At 40.0% G+C, this 16,520-nt stretch overlaps 1 protein-coding gene across 2 annotated transcripts in view; it reads left to right on the forward strand.

Annotated features, from left to right (window-relative positions):
* The window catches only part of LOC140945680 (pleckstrin homology domain-containing family M member 2-like), a 202,316-nt gene extending 186,089 nt beyond the window's left edge, over positions 1–16,227 (forward strand). For both annotated transcript variants that reach the window (XM_073394713.1, XM_073394721.1), the window contains exons 25-26: positions 8,773–8,892; positions 15,365–16,227. In XM_073394713.1, coding sequence (XP_073250814.1) covers positions 8,773–8,892; positions 15,365–15,463 — 219 coding nt within the window. In that variant the 3' untranslated portion in view covers positions 15,464–16,227. The remainder of the gene's footprint in view (positions 1–8,772; positions 8,893–15,364) is intronic.
* The last annotated feature ends 293 nt before the right edge of the window (positions 16,228–16,520 follow it).

Below are 16,520 nucleotides of genomic sequence, written 5' to 3' on the forward strand. Positions count from 1 at the left end.
GGTGCAGCCTCCCGTCTGGGCCGCTGTTCTACACCTACGTCAACTCTTCCGTAATGCAGGTCAAGGTTCTGAGCTGTTGAATCCTCTTGCATATATATGCTTAGTTCTAATGTATACAGTCTTTGTATTGGGCGTCTCAGCTACATAGCCTTCCGCTTTGGTGTTGTCGACTTCGCCACTCCGCCATAAATTATTCCATTATTGGATTGGTCAGCAGTTGCCAGCAATGGCAGTCACCAAGCTTTTTGCTCCTCTTTTCATTGCTCTATGTGGGACATTAATACGTCTAACAAACCAGAAGATCTCTACTATCTCATCTAAAATTACCGGAAACACTAATCGCTATCTTCTGTCCAATTCAAATAACTCTACCTTTGCATGGGAGAGTGTTCTTGTTTAAATTGTTCATCGAGTGAATTTCAAGATGGCGGAACCTACTCCAACTCGAAGCCTGGTGTGGATCTTGATGTTCTTGAGCGGCGATATCTCGATCAACCCTGGTCCTGCATTATCAGCTGCAAGCAAGGACTACCCTATGTGTGGACTATGCAAACGAACTATAACTTGGAGTCACTTGCATGCCAGTTTACCGACAACATAGTCTCGCCGACCACCTTTAATGGAAGTGCTGCTTTTGCTTTTTGGTCCTGTCCACTGTGCTGTAGTCCAAATTGCTCCCCCCTATTATCCTATCACAGTACAGATGTAACAAATTCCTTCGAAGTGCTCAGCGACTCCAATATCACCTCTAACTCATCATGCGCCTTCTATGTTTGTGCCTTTTATAACCCGGAAGAAGGAGACGCCACGAGTTTAGAAAACCAACGGATTGGTGGCAAGGCCTCACCACATGAGACGTGAAGACTCAAGTCATCCCAGGTATTAGTGATCATGATGTTGTGTTTGTTGAGGATAATATCAAAGCAATAATCAACAAGCAACAACAAAGAATGTTTCTCTTGTATAGGAAAGCAGACTGGGATGGCCTTAAAGAACACGTGTCTAAATATGTAGTAACTGTCGTGCGTTCCACTGACTGCGATCTGTCAATAAATGTTTTGTGGTCTAGATTTCGAGAGGAATTGACCGCTGGTATCAAGCGATTCATACCACATAGGTTTACGAGCTCAAGAAGTGGCCTGCCATACATGTATATGTCCCCCTCATTGAAACGCCCCATGAAGAAAAGGGATAGGCTACATGCAAAAGGATCCTCGCTACAAGACCATTAAGAATAAAGTCCAAAAGAAGCTTCGTGACGCATACTGGCAGTACATGGAAGAGAGTATTACCCCAACGAATGACGAAGACTCGATGGGAGCTAACAAACGGCTCTGGGGTTTGTTTAAGCACTTTAAATCTGGCAGCACGGGGGTACCACCTCTAAAACATCAGGGCAACTTAATAACCAATGCAGTCGGTAAGGCGACCGTTTTAAACAGCTATTTCCAATCAGGGTTCACAAGCCATGTACCTTTCCGTGTGAAGCAACTTTGACCATACCCCTAACCGTGCGCCATCTATGCCACCCATTTGAATTACAACTGCTGGTATCGCTATGCTATTGGATAACCTAAAGCCACACAAGGCCGCTGGGCCTGATGGCCCAGGATGGCCCTGGATGACCTTGATTGGTTACAGAAATGGGAGGCAACTAGGAGGATGGAGTTTAACGACACTAAGTGTGAGGTGTTGTGGATTTCGCGGTCTAAAACCCCAATCCAACATATTTATTACCTGCATGGCACTCCACTAAGGGAGGTTGATCGTGGGAAAGACGTAGCTGGGTATATGGTTCTGAAACGATCTAAAGTGGAATCGACACATTGACGAGATAACAGCCAAGGCAAACCGCACACTTGGCTTCCTTAAAAGAAACTTACAAGTAAATTCGTCAATGTTAAAAGCCAAAGCTTATAAAGGCTTAGTTCGCCCCCAGGTTGAGTACTCCTCAAGTGTTTAGGACCCCCGCCATGGCATTGAGAATAACGGTTCATATAAGATCAAAAGGAAACAGCGCCAGGCGGCTCGATAGTGCCTGCACAGATACAACAACACATCTAGCATCACCAACATGCTGGAAGACCTGGGATGGCTCCCATACAGCATTGTCGGATTGACAGTCGGCTCATGGCCCTCTTTAAGATCACACGGGGTCTCCTCTCTGTTACTCTCACGGGCTTATATCAGGAGACGTCGTCCGCACTCAAAAAGATTCATTCTGCTTCAAACTAGCCTGTCCTCTGAGTGTCTATCCTTTTTCTCGTGAACAATTATTCAGTGGAACAATTTACCTTCTTCTGTTTTTAGCGAACACTGCTCTTTAGATTCTTTCAAAGCCCATGTAAGCTGCCTAAATCATCTACCTGTTTATTAGCCTATTAAGTTAACTTTTTATTTTGCTGACCAACCCAGCCAATTATCTTCAAATGTGAGGGGTAGGTCACTGCTGAGCTGTTCCAAACAGTACTGGTTGAAGTAGAGGCAACTTGGAACTCCAAGCCCTTGATATTTGCATCCGGTAGTGGAGACATAAAAGAACCATTCCCTCCTTCACATTTGTTGTCTATGCCAGACCAAGAAGAAGTATTCGAAACCCATTAATTTTACGCAGAAGATGTTTGACGGAGAGTAGCCCAAAGAAATACTTAAGGATCACTTCTGGAGACGGGAGAACCGAGTATGTTCTTGACTTACGAAATTCCGACAGACGTAAAACAAAACATACCGAAGGTCCTACAGTCAATGGGGAAGACTTGGTCATTGTGAGCGGAGACGGTCTGCATAGAGGACTCAGGACGCAAGACTTCTAAGAGGCAAGGATTTACATTTCCATTTACCTTGTACAGCCTGGCATTCTTACGAGTTCTCTATAAACTCTACTTGACGCTCTTAACCAGACGTTTGAAATACACCCCCCCCCTCCACGATGGGGCCCTTTTTCTCCTTTGTTTGTAAGGTGTCCTCTTACGTGAGGTGATTTGAACAAGGACTTTAACATCTTAAAGGCTCCCATAAAAGTCTTTTCGTTGTCCGAATTTATTACGCGAGGTAGTCCTCGAAAGCAACGAAACGACGAAAATTTCTAGTTAAAGCTTCTGTTGTCAAATGCTTTATTTTTCTTCTCTGATTTCCGAGAAAGCCGCATGCGGGAGTGATTGACAGATCTCCAAAGTAGATCTCAAAGCCCAAAGTGAAACAGTGTCTCACTTGTCCGACTTTGTCTAGGCCTCAAAAACTTGCTCGGACCACGTGACCCGAAACTCAGCGGCCACGCGCAATTATGAGGTTTAGGGACTAGGCAAGGTCCATGCAACATAGCATTTTGTCGGGGTCCTCTCTTCCGGCGATAAATCTTAAGCTACTTCCTTTAAATCCAGGACGATTTCAATTTGCTCCTCGTTGTACTGCAATCACAGAACTCACAGGTTATCTGGACTTCATCTTCTTCTACTACTGTATTATAATTATCACGAATGGAGAGCTGGGTACCCTGATAACACCTTTTCAATAATATCTCATTGTCATTGATCTGACATATCAAGTTCTTGGAACTGGAAATAAACCATTTGCCTTAGTTCTGAGGTGCAACTAGTAACCTCCATCGTTTTCACCTTCTCCAGTAATGTCTTCGACATTGAGACATTGAAGAAGTCTCTGCCCAAAGTCTTAAACTGGCGCGTAAACTGACCATATTTGAATAGCTTGGGGTATGAGTCATTACTATTAATTTATTCAAAATATTTTGCCGTTTCTGTTTGGCTCAAATCCCCTGGCTAATCCCTTATAACCAACTGGGGTTGACCAAATTTGGAAGATTGATCGAGTTTGATCGATGGTATAGTGACATGGGAACGAGGCTGTTTGGGCTTTATACCGTGGATAAACCTCGTTTCAAGACGCGGCCGCCCAGCTGTTTATTCACGAGTTAACAAAAAAAATGGCGTTCATGGGTATCAAGGCAAAGACGAAATATCTGAATTTCTGACTGAAACTGAACGGAGGAACTGCAAGAATACGCAAAACATATTGCTCGATGGATGTTATCTACTTTTTAAGAAGTATTTGGAAGAAAAAATAGAAAACTGGATCGAGAAATAGGCCAAAGTTTTGAAGAAAGTCTACGAGGAGGTATGTCTGTTAAGAAATATTTTTTATGAATAGTAAAACAATTATTGACTTCGGCTTTCGTATGATGTGAAGATGTATGTTGAGTTCCGAAGCAGTTATACAGTTGTTGTCGACCTTGGTGAATACCGCACTCCGGTATCTCAATAAATAAAGAAATTAATAATGATTTGGAGGTAGCACAACCACATAGTGGTTCTTCGTATACCTGATTTCTGGTCGAATTGTAATTTGGAAATGTTGGTTTTTGAGGAGAGGGGAAAACAGAAGTACCCGGAAAAAAACCTCTCATAGCCAAGGAGAGAACCAACAACAAACTCAACCCACATATGGCGTCCATGTCGGGATATGACTCGGGGCCACATTGGTGGGAAGCGAGTGCTCTCACCACTGCGCCACCCCATCCCAATCTGCGATCGATAAAGGCTTTATGTGAACTCAGACGAGCCACAAACGTAATGTGGTAGTAATAAGCACATGTCAGAGACCGCTTGGTCTCCGTGATTTTGCTAAGTTTTTGCTTGACAGACGTTTGGTTTAGCTCCACAATCAAGCTGAACCATCTGGTAATTGGTAGGACTGATGCTAGTTTGAGTTCATTTCATGAATGGTTTAGTATCAAACATTTAAGAAGACCAGATCTGTTTTATCGATGGCAATTGGAATGTGAAAGTGAACATTTTGGAATTTGCATAAGGATGAGGGATGTGACAAGATTGGTACTCTGCACCCGATATAACAAGTCCTTGTTTGGACCATTGTGCCTCAAGAACAACCATGCGCTTGGTACAATTGAAATCAGTCAAGTGGTAAAATGCCTCTGCAGCTGAAAGTGAAACCCTGTGTAAAAATTTAGGACATTTGAACTCGTGGACACGTACGAAACTCATCCAATAAATCGATTAGAATCAATATTGTTTATCGACCTCCTCCTTCGAGTGGAAATCGCACGACCATTCAGCTGTTCCTTGAAGAGTTTACAAGTTTTCGTAAGGAGTTTGCAGTTGACACAAGAAAGATACTCATCGCTGGTGACTTCAATTTCCATGTTTATTTTTAAAGTGATGTTAATGTATAGATCTCCTTATCACTAGGTCTGAGGATAATCTGGTACATAAGTTAGCTGTATCTGTCCCTAATATGTAAGATCATGGTGCTGTCCGCTGTACGATCATGCTGGCCAAACAACCTTTTGAGAAGAAAGAAATCAGATATAGGAGGCTTAAGCGAATGAATATGTCTCGCTCTCCAGAAGATGTACTGGACTCTTGTCGTTTCAGGAATTATACGGCATCTCTTGAAGAAGTAGTTGAGAGATACGATACGACACGACACATACTACGGCTCTCGATAAACACACACCTGTCAAGCAGAGAGTAATCATCTTACGTCCATCAAACCTTTGGATCGCTGATGAGATACGAATACTAAAATCAAAGAGAAGACGGCTATAAAGACGCTGGCACAAGATGATGTTAACAGTGGACTGACAAATCCAACAATGTAAAACTGTTCATCTTACTATACGCGAGGCAAAGATTAAGTACCTATCAGAAATTATCGTGGGCTTTGAAGGAGATCAGAGGGAGCTATTTAAATCTCTGGATACTCCTCTTAAAGGTTAAGTTGAAAGAAAATATCCATCCTGTAACTCTGCTGAAGAACTGGCTAACAACTTTGCCGACTACTTTGAAAACAAGATAGCAAATATTAGATTGGAGGTGGCATCTACGGCTGTTGCCCCCGCCAATTATGTTCCTGATTCTAGTTTTTATCAGAGTGAGGTGAATTTCCATCAGTTTTCACCTGACTGAAACTGAGATGAAGGGATTAAGTGGAAAAATTGCTTGTAAATCATGTCATCTCTACTCAGTTCTCTGACGTACTTCCATTTATTACAAAGATTACTGACTTGTCTATTTCTGAAGCAATAATGCCATCACGCTTAAAGACTGCTTCTCTCTCATGACTTCCTTGTGCGATCAAAGGAGATGGTTTCATTCTTTACTGACCGCGTTTATCTTCTTTCCTCTCTTGAAAACGATATGTAGAGAGCAGTAACTATTAGTGGTCATGACGCACTGTACCCATCCGAACAGAGTGACACAACCGTTGATAGGGTGCCCTGATTCTCAGATACCACCCGTTTTTACCAAAATCAAAGGGTTTCTACTACAGAACTTTCGCATTCTATCAACGGATGAGCAAACTCGATGTGTCCTTCCACAACCACCTTTTGTGGCGTACAAGCACGACGTCAGTTTAAAAAACGCGTCGGTCCATTCGACAGATCACTCTTCTACTAAGCAGCCTGGTTCCCGCGCATATCAGCGTCCTTGATGCAACACCTGCTATCAGATAAGTTCCGTGGGCTAATATGCGAGGTCCTAAATCTACCTTTACCATCCGTGACCATTTCACCTGCCGGTCCTGGAATCTTGTTTATTACATATCCTGCCGCCGATGCCCACTTTACATTGGTGAGACTGGACGAAACGTCAGGACTCGTTTTAGCGAACATTTGGGAAGTATACGTAACAACACTCCTGGCTTTCCTGTGGCCCAACATTTCAATTCATGGACCACCGTATTTCTGATGTCCAGGTGCTTGGTGTGGCTCTGTGCAGTGGAACTAACACACAACGAGAGCAGCGTGAGATAAGGTTGATTTTCCAACTAGGCACCGTTCAGCGGAAAGGTCTGAATATCAATTTCAGTTTCATTTGAACTGTGACATTATATACATCTTGCACGCATTTCGATCGTTTTTACGTCTATGGAAATTGCGTAGTGCAATGGTTTTCCTCACACTGGAGAAGGGTTATACACCCGAAACGTCCGTTTTTTAAAATATTTGACATTTTTTGATATTTTTTATGGAATATCACTTCATACCATTCTCCTCGATCCGTATAATTCTTATTCAAATCATACACAATCCCATTCAATAATTGCTAATTGTTATTCTTTGCCTTTTCTGATTAGCTTTAATCTCCCAGCTCAGTTTTCTTAACCAACTGGTGTTTACCATATTTGGAAGATGTGAGTAATATACCATCGATTTGATGGTATATTGGATTATTTGATTGGAACAAGGCTGCTTGGGAGATAGACCATCGATCGACGACATTTCCAGGCGCGGCCGCCAAGCTGTTTTTCACGAGTGAATTAAAACAATGGCCTTATGGCTATCTAAAGACGAAGTTGCTGAATTTCTGATTAATATGAACGGAATGAATTCAAGAATACGCAAAACATAATACTCGATGAATGTTATCTACTTTCTGAGAAGTACCTGCAGGAAAAAACATCTGTTAATATCCTAAAACCGAAAAGTAGGCACTAAGGTAAAGACAGTCTACGAGGAGGTAAATATCTAGAAATATTTTGAATGAATAATAAAAGACCATAAAACATTATCACTTCGGCCCTCAGTGTCGGGGGATAACATCTTCCATCTGCATAATTCTTCCCATAATACTCAAACTCATTTAATAATTGCTAAATATGCCTTGATGGTTAAGCCAATCAAAACGCCAGAATTGTAATAACCAGTGATTCAGTTTTTAATGAAAATTTGGCCTTTTTATTGACGTAAAGTACGTCTTGGCTGCCTTAACAGAAGCCTTCAAGAAATCGTCTCCTTTTTGTCATCTTCAATGACATTACGATAAATAGCCTTACATCAATTAGTTCTAGTAAAATTAACAAACTGCTGAAATAATATGTACGAGATCACTCATCACAAGTCATTCCACTCGATTAGACAATCTCTTTCTTAACCTTACGCATCGGCTGGAAGCCGATCAGGGAATTTTGCGTGGCATCTCATTGGCGTTCCACATCTGAGTGTCGACAAACCCGTCGATTCCACTTAATTCCGAGAGGTTTTACCTTTAAATATTGTGGAAAAAATGACCTGGCCTCGAGGTGTCCTCTGTGTTGCTTTAACCTGGGGCCAATTTAAGAAACTTTTACAAATCTAATTCATAAGTGCAGCTATTGTTTTCAGACTCTAAAACAATAGCTACCCTTGTAAATTACACTTGTAAACGTTTATTAAATTGACCCCTGTTCATCGCTGTTAATTTTTGTCTGTAATTCCTCACCGCAGTGTTAGTCTTGTCCACTTTCCTGAATCTCATTAAAGATTTTAAACATTGTTTCAACCAAGAAACTTAATTCGCAATAGCACCTGTCACTTACCGTTAACAAAACAACATGATGAAAGAGCCCTGCCGTGATCTGCGTACTCAAATAAATATCCTATGCATTCGAGGGCCAGACCTGGCTTTGCATGCTTAATCGTTTACACAGATCAAATAGGGATTTGCCGATCTTGAAAACTTGACCTGACTGTAGGAACGAAAAGAATGGTAAATGTTCAAGATGAAGTTGAAGTTTTTTTCATTCTTCATTGTTGAAATCAACCAAACGATCAATACCCCAGGGTCATACATACCGATGTACAGACCTTATGTTGAATATATTGGCATTAGTTTAAGTTACCTTTCAAGACAAACAAATAAAGCCTGAAAGCCTGAAGCCATGAAGCCTGAAAGTGGATGTAAATTAGCTAGTAACAGAGCAATTTTCGGCCATTTTATTTCTTCAGTCTAAAGCATTGCACTGTCTGTTTTTAAGGAGTTTGAGCGCAGCGAGGGAGAAGGCACAGAGTCTTCTTGGTTTATCTCCTTCAGAACAGAATACGAACTTGCGAAGTTTGAACGTGCTTTGTTGGAGGCCTGGAAAGAGCTGTTTCAGGTTTGTATTTGTACAGTAAAAACTTTTATTAAGTGAACACCCATAGCACCCTTGCAAGTGTTCATCACAGTCAGCTGATGCACATTAGCCCTTCATTGCTACCATCTGCACAGCTCGCTAAGCGCCAAATAAAAAAACGCAACAACAGAGTGTGACTCGTGCTGGGTGCCTAATGGGCAGTAAGGACCATTGCTCTATTAACCAAATGTCTGAACTATAAAATTTTAGAAACTACATAGTGACATAGTTGGAATAGCAATTACAAATCAGCTCAACGATAACTTACCAAATAATCTTAAACTTAATGTCAAAATCACAAATTCATATAAACTATAAGATCTACCGATCTTGTGGCTTATATGGGGTGTCGACCGGCATATCGGCCGATATACAGACTGTATCGGTTAAGCATCGGCCGAATATCAGTTGAGTGTCGGTCGACATATCGGTCAATATTTCGGCGGAGTGTGGGTGGAGTATTGGTGGAGTGTCCGTCAAGTATTGGTCAAGTGTCGGTCGCTGTATTGACCAATCATCAGTCTACCATCAGTCGGCAGTTGGCTGCGATAGTAACAGAAGTGTGTCAGTAATGTATCGGTGAACCGTCGGTCGAGCATCTGCACCTCCTGTTCAACTTTAATACCAACGTCTTCCATAGTGCTTTTCTCTTTGTTAATACTAGTGGTGTAGCTGCCTTCGACCATTTTTTTCCTATATGCCTTGTCCGCAATGGAATGCCATAATTTTCTTTGAAAAAATTTCTTTTATGTGCCCAACAAAACAAATATGCAGAGAAATAGTTATCTTGAAAGAGGAAAGGATAAATGATGGCTACATCAACGGTACAGTTGATGTGAGGCCTAGACCCCGAGCGGTCGTCCTTCTTTCCGTAGAGCCATGCGCCGACGTTAAGCAAACATGACAAATGAAATAGTGCAGATAAAAAACAACAATGAAAAGACAAAACAAAGAATTAAAGTTAAGAGAAAAACCTAGAAGAAATGCATAGCGATGATACACTGCCCGGTACGAAAACTCGGAATAAAAACCCAATGTACCGTATTCACAAATGGCGGACACGCGGCACAAAACTGGTACCTGGTCATGAAAGCAAGGCGTTGCAGGATAAACAAAAATTGCAAATGAAGACTTTAAGCGGACTTGCAGAGTGTTAAGTACGGCTTTTACCTGAAGTGACTTTCTGCGGACTTCTTTTCAAATACAAGTACGTGGGATGTCTTCAGCCTTTAATGTTTATTACTGGTTTCCTCTGTTTGCAATCAAAAGGGACGCGCATATCTTTAAGAAAACAGGATGATTTTGTAATTGCAGGTTTCCGAAGAATCAGAAACTCGACAAGTAGGCGATGGCTGCAGAAAATCTTCAAACATGTTGGTCCAAACTTCACATTGAAACCGAGTACGAAAGCCAGCTCACTACAATTCTGTAAAACAAAAGGGAAGCAGATCTTGGTGGCAAGAAAAATAAAATCAGCGACGGATATATGGCGTACTTGTCAACGCAGGAGACCTCTGCCATTGAACAAAACGTCGAAACATCAAAAAACAAAACATCAAAACATCAGTTCAAGTAAAGAAAGGAAAGAAGAGGTGACTGAGGTTTTGAATGAAGTTATGTTTGTTTTTTGTTTGCCAGGACGTTATTCTCTGGTCTTTATTGATGAAAGACATCAATTAGAACTAAATTTCTAGTTTAAATCTAGGAGCGATCGAGCTGTGGAGTACCACGCAAATTTTCAACTTGTTAGCCAGTAAGCTTACAACATTTCAGCGAGTAACTTTTATATTTCTTATTTTTAACTTCATGTTCCTGAATATTTCAGATTTGAAGAGTACATAAATAAACCAAATGATGGTCTTATAGATCCAAACTCGAACTTAATTATTCGCAACAGAAGCTTGCCGTGCTCAGTCCTGACATTGTCTTAAAAGTTGCATAACCTTCGATTACCATTTGTTTTAATTTAGTAAAATGTGAACTTTATACCGCTTTTTACCAAAAGCTCTCTGAGATGATGCCCTTAAATAGACCAGGTAAATAGCAAGCCATAAGACACGCTACGTAGCATCTAATTTTGATACAATTATTTTATTTTGCACAGACAGAAATCATGAGGTTTTTGTTAAGCTCTGCTAACGTACTTATAACACTTCGCTCCAAAGCGATGGGATTAATCATGATCCTTAAGAAGTAATAAATACAGACATGCATATATACACATAGATATGTATGGAATGACACTGAGATCAACGGGGAGGCTCCGCCCAAAAGGGATATCTTTTTCAGGGTTCAGGTATATGACAGGGTATGAATTTCACTCGTTAAGTATATAAAGGGTTGGGAAATCTGTCATTTGGGTCTGTGAAAGGGCTAACAGGTGAATTTTATGGCTTTATAAAGTTGACAAAACTTTCTATTTAAATGAAAATGCATTTACAGCAGTTAAAAGGGATACAAAGTTCTAATCAAGGTATGTGAAAGGGGTACCATTTGTCAATAAAAGGCATACGAAAGACGAACCTTTTTCGTGAAAAATGGTTTATAAAAGGGTAAGGGGTTGGGCTTCAGGGCGGAGCCTCTCCGTATGAACATCTCTTGAGTACCCCGGGAGTGTTGGACAGTACTTCTTGTCAAAACATTGGTGAAAATAACTCATCTGCATTGTTCAAAACTACGTCCAAGGCCAAATAGGAAAAACAGAGTAGGATCTGGTGTCCGGGATTCTGTAGCTTACACCAAGAAACACATGTCCAAAGAATGAGTCGCCTTGGATCCTCAGGACCGACATCTCTTAGTAAACAAGCTAAAACGTAGTCCACTTAACCCTTGTATCATTAACTGGTATGTCAGTTTTCTACAAGGAAGAAAGCAACGGGTGGTATATAATAGCATCACTTGCCAATGAAAAATAGTTTACAAAGGTACCACCCAGGGTAGTATTAGGTAGTATTAGCGGCCCATACACTTTTAATTTATTCTTAAATGACTTAGAAATGGATGAGCACAAAGATATAACATTATTCAAATATGCTGATGATTCGACAGTCCTAGTCATGATATCCAGAGATTTACCAGATAAATCTGAAATTGCCTTGTCTAAGTTCATGGAGTGGACAAATGCTAAGAGCATGCATTGTAACACCAGTAATTGCAAAAAATTAGTCCTTCATAGGAGAGGCAGCACGAATGCCTATCCACTGTTACACAATATCAAACGGTAGAGTAATATCTCACTGTTGGGACTCATGATCCGATCCAAGGTAATTGTAAGTTTAGCTTGCATATTAAGGAAAAGCTCCATGAGGCCAACAAGTGTTTATTTATAATCAGAAGCCTGCTCAAGGAAGGATACACTCAAGGAAAAATAGATCATCTCTTTAATGCGATTGTGCTTTCAAAAATATTGTATGGCCTTCCAGTTTATGCAGCTAGCGTATCAGATGGCAAAGTTTTCTTACCAGATGTTATCAGAGGCGCTACACATCAATCAGTTATGATATTTTAGTGCTTTTAGAGAAGTCTGACCGCCGCCTTTTTAACAAATTTAAACAGTGACCATCCTTTTTGTACAGATTACTCCGTAGGTATAAAGAATCATCTTCGCGCCTTAGGAATAGAACCAGTGTTAGACCTCATATTAATACAGAACGCTTCAAAAGTAGCTTTTTTAATAGATTAATTTTTAAGTATACCTTAGCAATGTAATATTTAGACTTTTAATAACTTTGAAATTGCTATTGCTTTTTATTGTAACACATGTTTATTGTAACATCTGATATATATTTTTATGTGATGAATGAAGACGGGGGCAAAGCTACTTAGCTACTTTGAAAAAATTCTTCATTTTACAATACTAAATATAAACCCTTAATAATAATTATGTACACTATTCCCTAAAGTTTGTATGGTAGAAGAGATTAGTAGTGGTTTTGGTGAAAATCTCCTGGAAAGAAAGGGAGTACTGTACATAAAATGCAACTCCCACAGGCAGTAGGTACCCAATTAGAATTCCTTTGTGAGCCAGGCCATGTCACTGTCACTCTTACTTAAAGGCGAAAGGCCGTGATAATATTCCATTTGACAAAATCTCGGTCTATAACACTGACTTCCAGTGCAAAGCTGCGTCATTGCTGCTGAAGTAGTGTGATTCTTTAAAGAACTAAATAATCTACTGATGAAAGCTATTGTAGCTTTCGTAGGCATTTTGCATTATATTAGTGTGTAAAATTCAATCACAGGCGTCTTTGCATTTAGAATGTCTGGAGTGTCTTGAAGTTTGGAAAACCAGTTTAATGCAAAATCAAATACCTGTGAGATTATCATTTACAGCACATTGTTTATACAGAAAACATCAGTCAGGTTATAACTTCAAAAAAAACTGACAATATCTCATTTAAACAAGCAGTTTATGTGAGCTCGTAACCGCTGAATATTTGTTTAGTGATTGTTTGCGCCTGAATCTTGACACTATTTAAGCCGGTATCTCGTAGAAAAGCCCATCTTCCACTGCAGAAGTTATGTTGTTTACTGTAGTAGTAAAGGAAGAATAGTGATACGCTGAAATCTTGGGCTAAATTCATTCCTCTGCAATACTGTACATACATTAGTTTATAACACATCCTCCTCCTCTTCACTCCTGCATGAATCTTTCAGCCGCTTTCTTTTTTTCCATCTCGACTTGACCTGTTTTGTTAATGGCGGAGGTAAGCCATATGTCAGTCGCTAATTTCTTACCATGATCTGTTTTTATTTCTGTCTTACAGAACTATAGTGAGCTGGCTTTCGTACTCGGTCTCAATGTTAAGTTTGGGCCAACATGTTTGCAGCTTTTCTCTAGTCATCGCCTACTAGTCGTGTTGCGTCTGATGCTTCGGAAACGTACAAAATCATCCTGTTTCCTTAAAGATATGCACGTCCGTTTTGTTTGCCAACAGAAAATCAGTAAAAAAAAGCCATTTAAGTCTGAAGACATGCCACGTAATCGTATTTAAAAAGAAATGCGCACAGAGTCATTTTAGGTGGAAGCCGTGCTAAAAACTCTGCAAGTTCACTGAAAGTCTTCATTTGCAAAAATTGTTTATCCTGCAACGCCTCGCTTTCATGACTAGGTACCAGTTTTTTTCCCGCGTGTCCGCAATTTGAATACGGTGCATAGGACAAAAAAACCGGCAACGTACTCCTCGATCGAATACAGCGTATAAAGCTCTGAGGATTAGAGCTAAACTAAGTTTGGTTACAAAATAACAGTTGTCCAATAGGCGAGATAGCCAAAAACGCTTATACATCGATATTCAAACAAGAATTCATAGCATGTCGTTAAACATAATTACGTAACCCGTATTGTTAGAATATTACAAAAGAAAAGATTCTCCCTGACCTGAGAACAATGCTACGAACCGTAATGAAAAAGCTTTTCAACTCATGGTGTTATATTGAAAAGCGTTTAGTCCTTTGGAATATGTAAACAAACCTTGTTGAGTCGTACTAAATTCAAGGCAAAATCGTGATTATAGACCTTACGTTATACCAGAGCACTCATGTACGATGCACTCGTCTAGGGAAAGCCAAACATCGACAAATACTTCCGAATTCGAAGAATCAGTAGACGTGAGAAATGACACTAAGTCTGAAACATTGTCGAAGGTTCAAGGTCGAGAAAGCTTGATTTTCCAAATGTATGTAACCTTTTCCATCGATTTTTCAAATATATATAGCGATTATTTGCTCGCTAATGTTACTGATTGATTTCCTTGTTATTTTGGTAAACGAAGTCGATTTCTCCCTCCCGGCGCATACACGTTTCCCAGCTCTTCTTTTGCTGTTCCTTTGGATATTGTGTTTAACCAAATATAATGAAATAATGTGACAGGATGACTCAAAGTTTGCTCAAAAAGAGGTTTTCAGCAAAAGGGCAAAGATGAAATAAAACACTCGGCAAGATTGTAGCGGAATTCCAGGTGTATCTATCACAAAATTAAATTCAGGTTAAAATTTTTCAACCTAGGTTGATTCTTGATTTTCTTTGTCTCCTAGCCTTAATTCATGAACAATTAGGGATAGAAGACAGAGAAAATTGGGAATCAAATCTGGGTTAAAAAATTTTAACCTGAATTTAATTAAGACCTGTAACATATCCAACGCGTAGTACTTGATTTCGGTTTGAGGTAAGCGCTTTTCAAACTGGCAAAACTATTGTCCAGGTCAGCGCGGTCCCATAGCTGACTATGTCCCTTTAATACCGGCATGCAAAATCTAGAGAAAATTAAGGAAGGATTTACGGAGGCTCATGACCTCTAAATGGGGGTATCCGTTTAACTGTAAGTTTTAAATAGGGTCCTTGTAATACAGTTTCCTCTAAATTCGTTGGTTTGGTTTTGCTTTAAGTTGGTCATTTTCACATCATATGAGTCTTGCTTGACCATAAGATTGTCCAATCCCTTTCTGCTCGCAGGTTGATCTACCGTTTCTGGTACTTGGCGAAGGTTCCGTACGTGAAACAGCACGACAAAAGGTGTTAAACATCGAAGACATGTATAAAAAGGGTTCGTGAAACACCTGACACGTTAATTATTATTATTTAGGCCTCTCTATTGTAGGAGCTAGATTTTTAGTTCACTATTAGCACCCTTGATTTATCATTCCAACCTAAATTTGATTGGCTGAACGTGTACTTTGTATGCGAAAGCTTAAGAGATACTCAATCTCATGTTACACAGAACTCATCTGGGATGCAACATTCGCTTAATAACCTATTATTTTTCTCATTGTTATCCAGTTAATTAATATGCAAGGCTTCGCTTATATGTATAGTATTTTTTTGATATTGGAAATGTCGAGACTAAGGGTTAATTCTTTAAGAATGTTCCAGGTCTCTAATCATTGTACCCAGTCAACTCCGAACAAGGGTATAATGATTACTGAAAAATAACCGTGACCGTCGTCAGCCTTACGTATCACGTTTGCCCCGAGTTCCTTCTGTTTCTTTGTGTTAGAGTAGAGATTTACGTTTGAATTTTCTTTGGTTTTAAGGCTTTCTTTTGATAGAAGTAGAGATCGCTTCCACAGGTCAAAGAGAAGGTGCTCTTGCTAAAGATAAAAAACCGGACACTAAGTGTCTTCTTTCCGTAATTTCTATAAAAAATGTTCAATATCAAAGAAAAACTGTTGACTTTGTTATGGAGCGACGAAGCAGTGACCTGCACTCTTGTTTTAGGAATGTGGCTTGTAGTTTTAACACGCCGTCACAGAAAGTAAACCGTAAGGGCAAACTAAGTCTAATAGAAAAATAACTACACAGTTAAGGGTGATTGTATTCATTAGGTTACAGAAACATAACTTTTGTGTCTGCATTGCAAATAAAAATCTCCTGCCTCTGATGACGATTGCTTGTAACTGATGAAGTTTCCACTAGAGCAAGAACTTATCTTTCCCGAGTCCTTGTATCATCGTAGTAAGAGGAGACTGGTTATGAAAAGCGGCAAACAACGGTGCTGCAGTTTATGTTGGAAGCCTCCTGAAGGTGCACAATCCTTTGTATTCTTTTGGCAAATTGTGACGGAAGAAATTAATGCAACGTTTTTATTGGTCAATACGATCAAAATGATAGG

Source organism: Porites lutea, chromosome 1, assembly GCF_958299795.1.
Source record: "Porites lutea chromosome 1, jaPorLute2.1, whole genome shotgun sequence".
NCBI classification, from domain to species: domain Eukaryota; kingdom Metazoa; phylum Cnidaria; class Anthozoa; order Scleractinia; family Poritidae; genus Porites; species Porites lutea.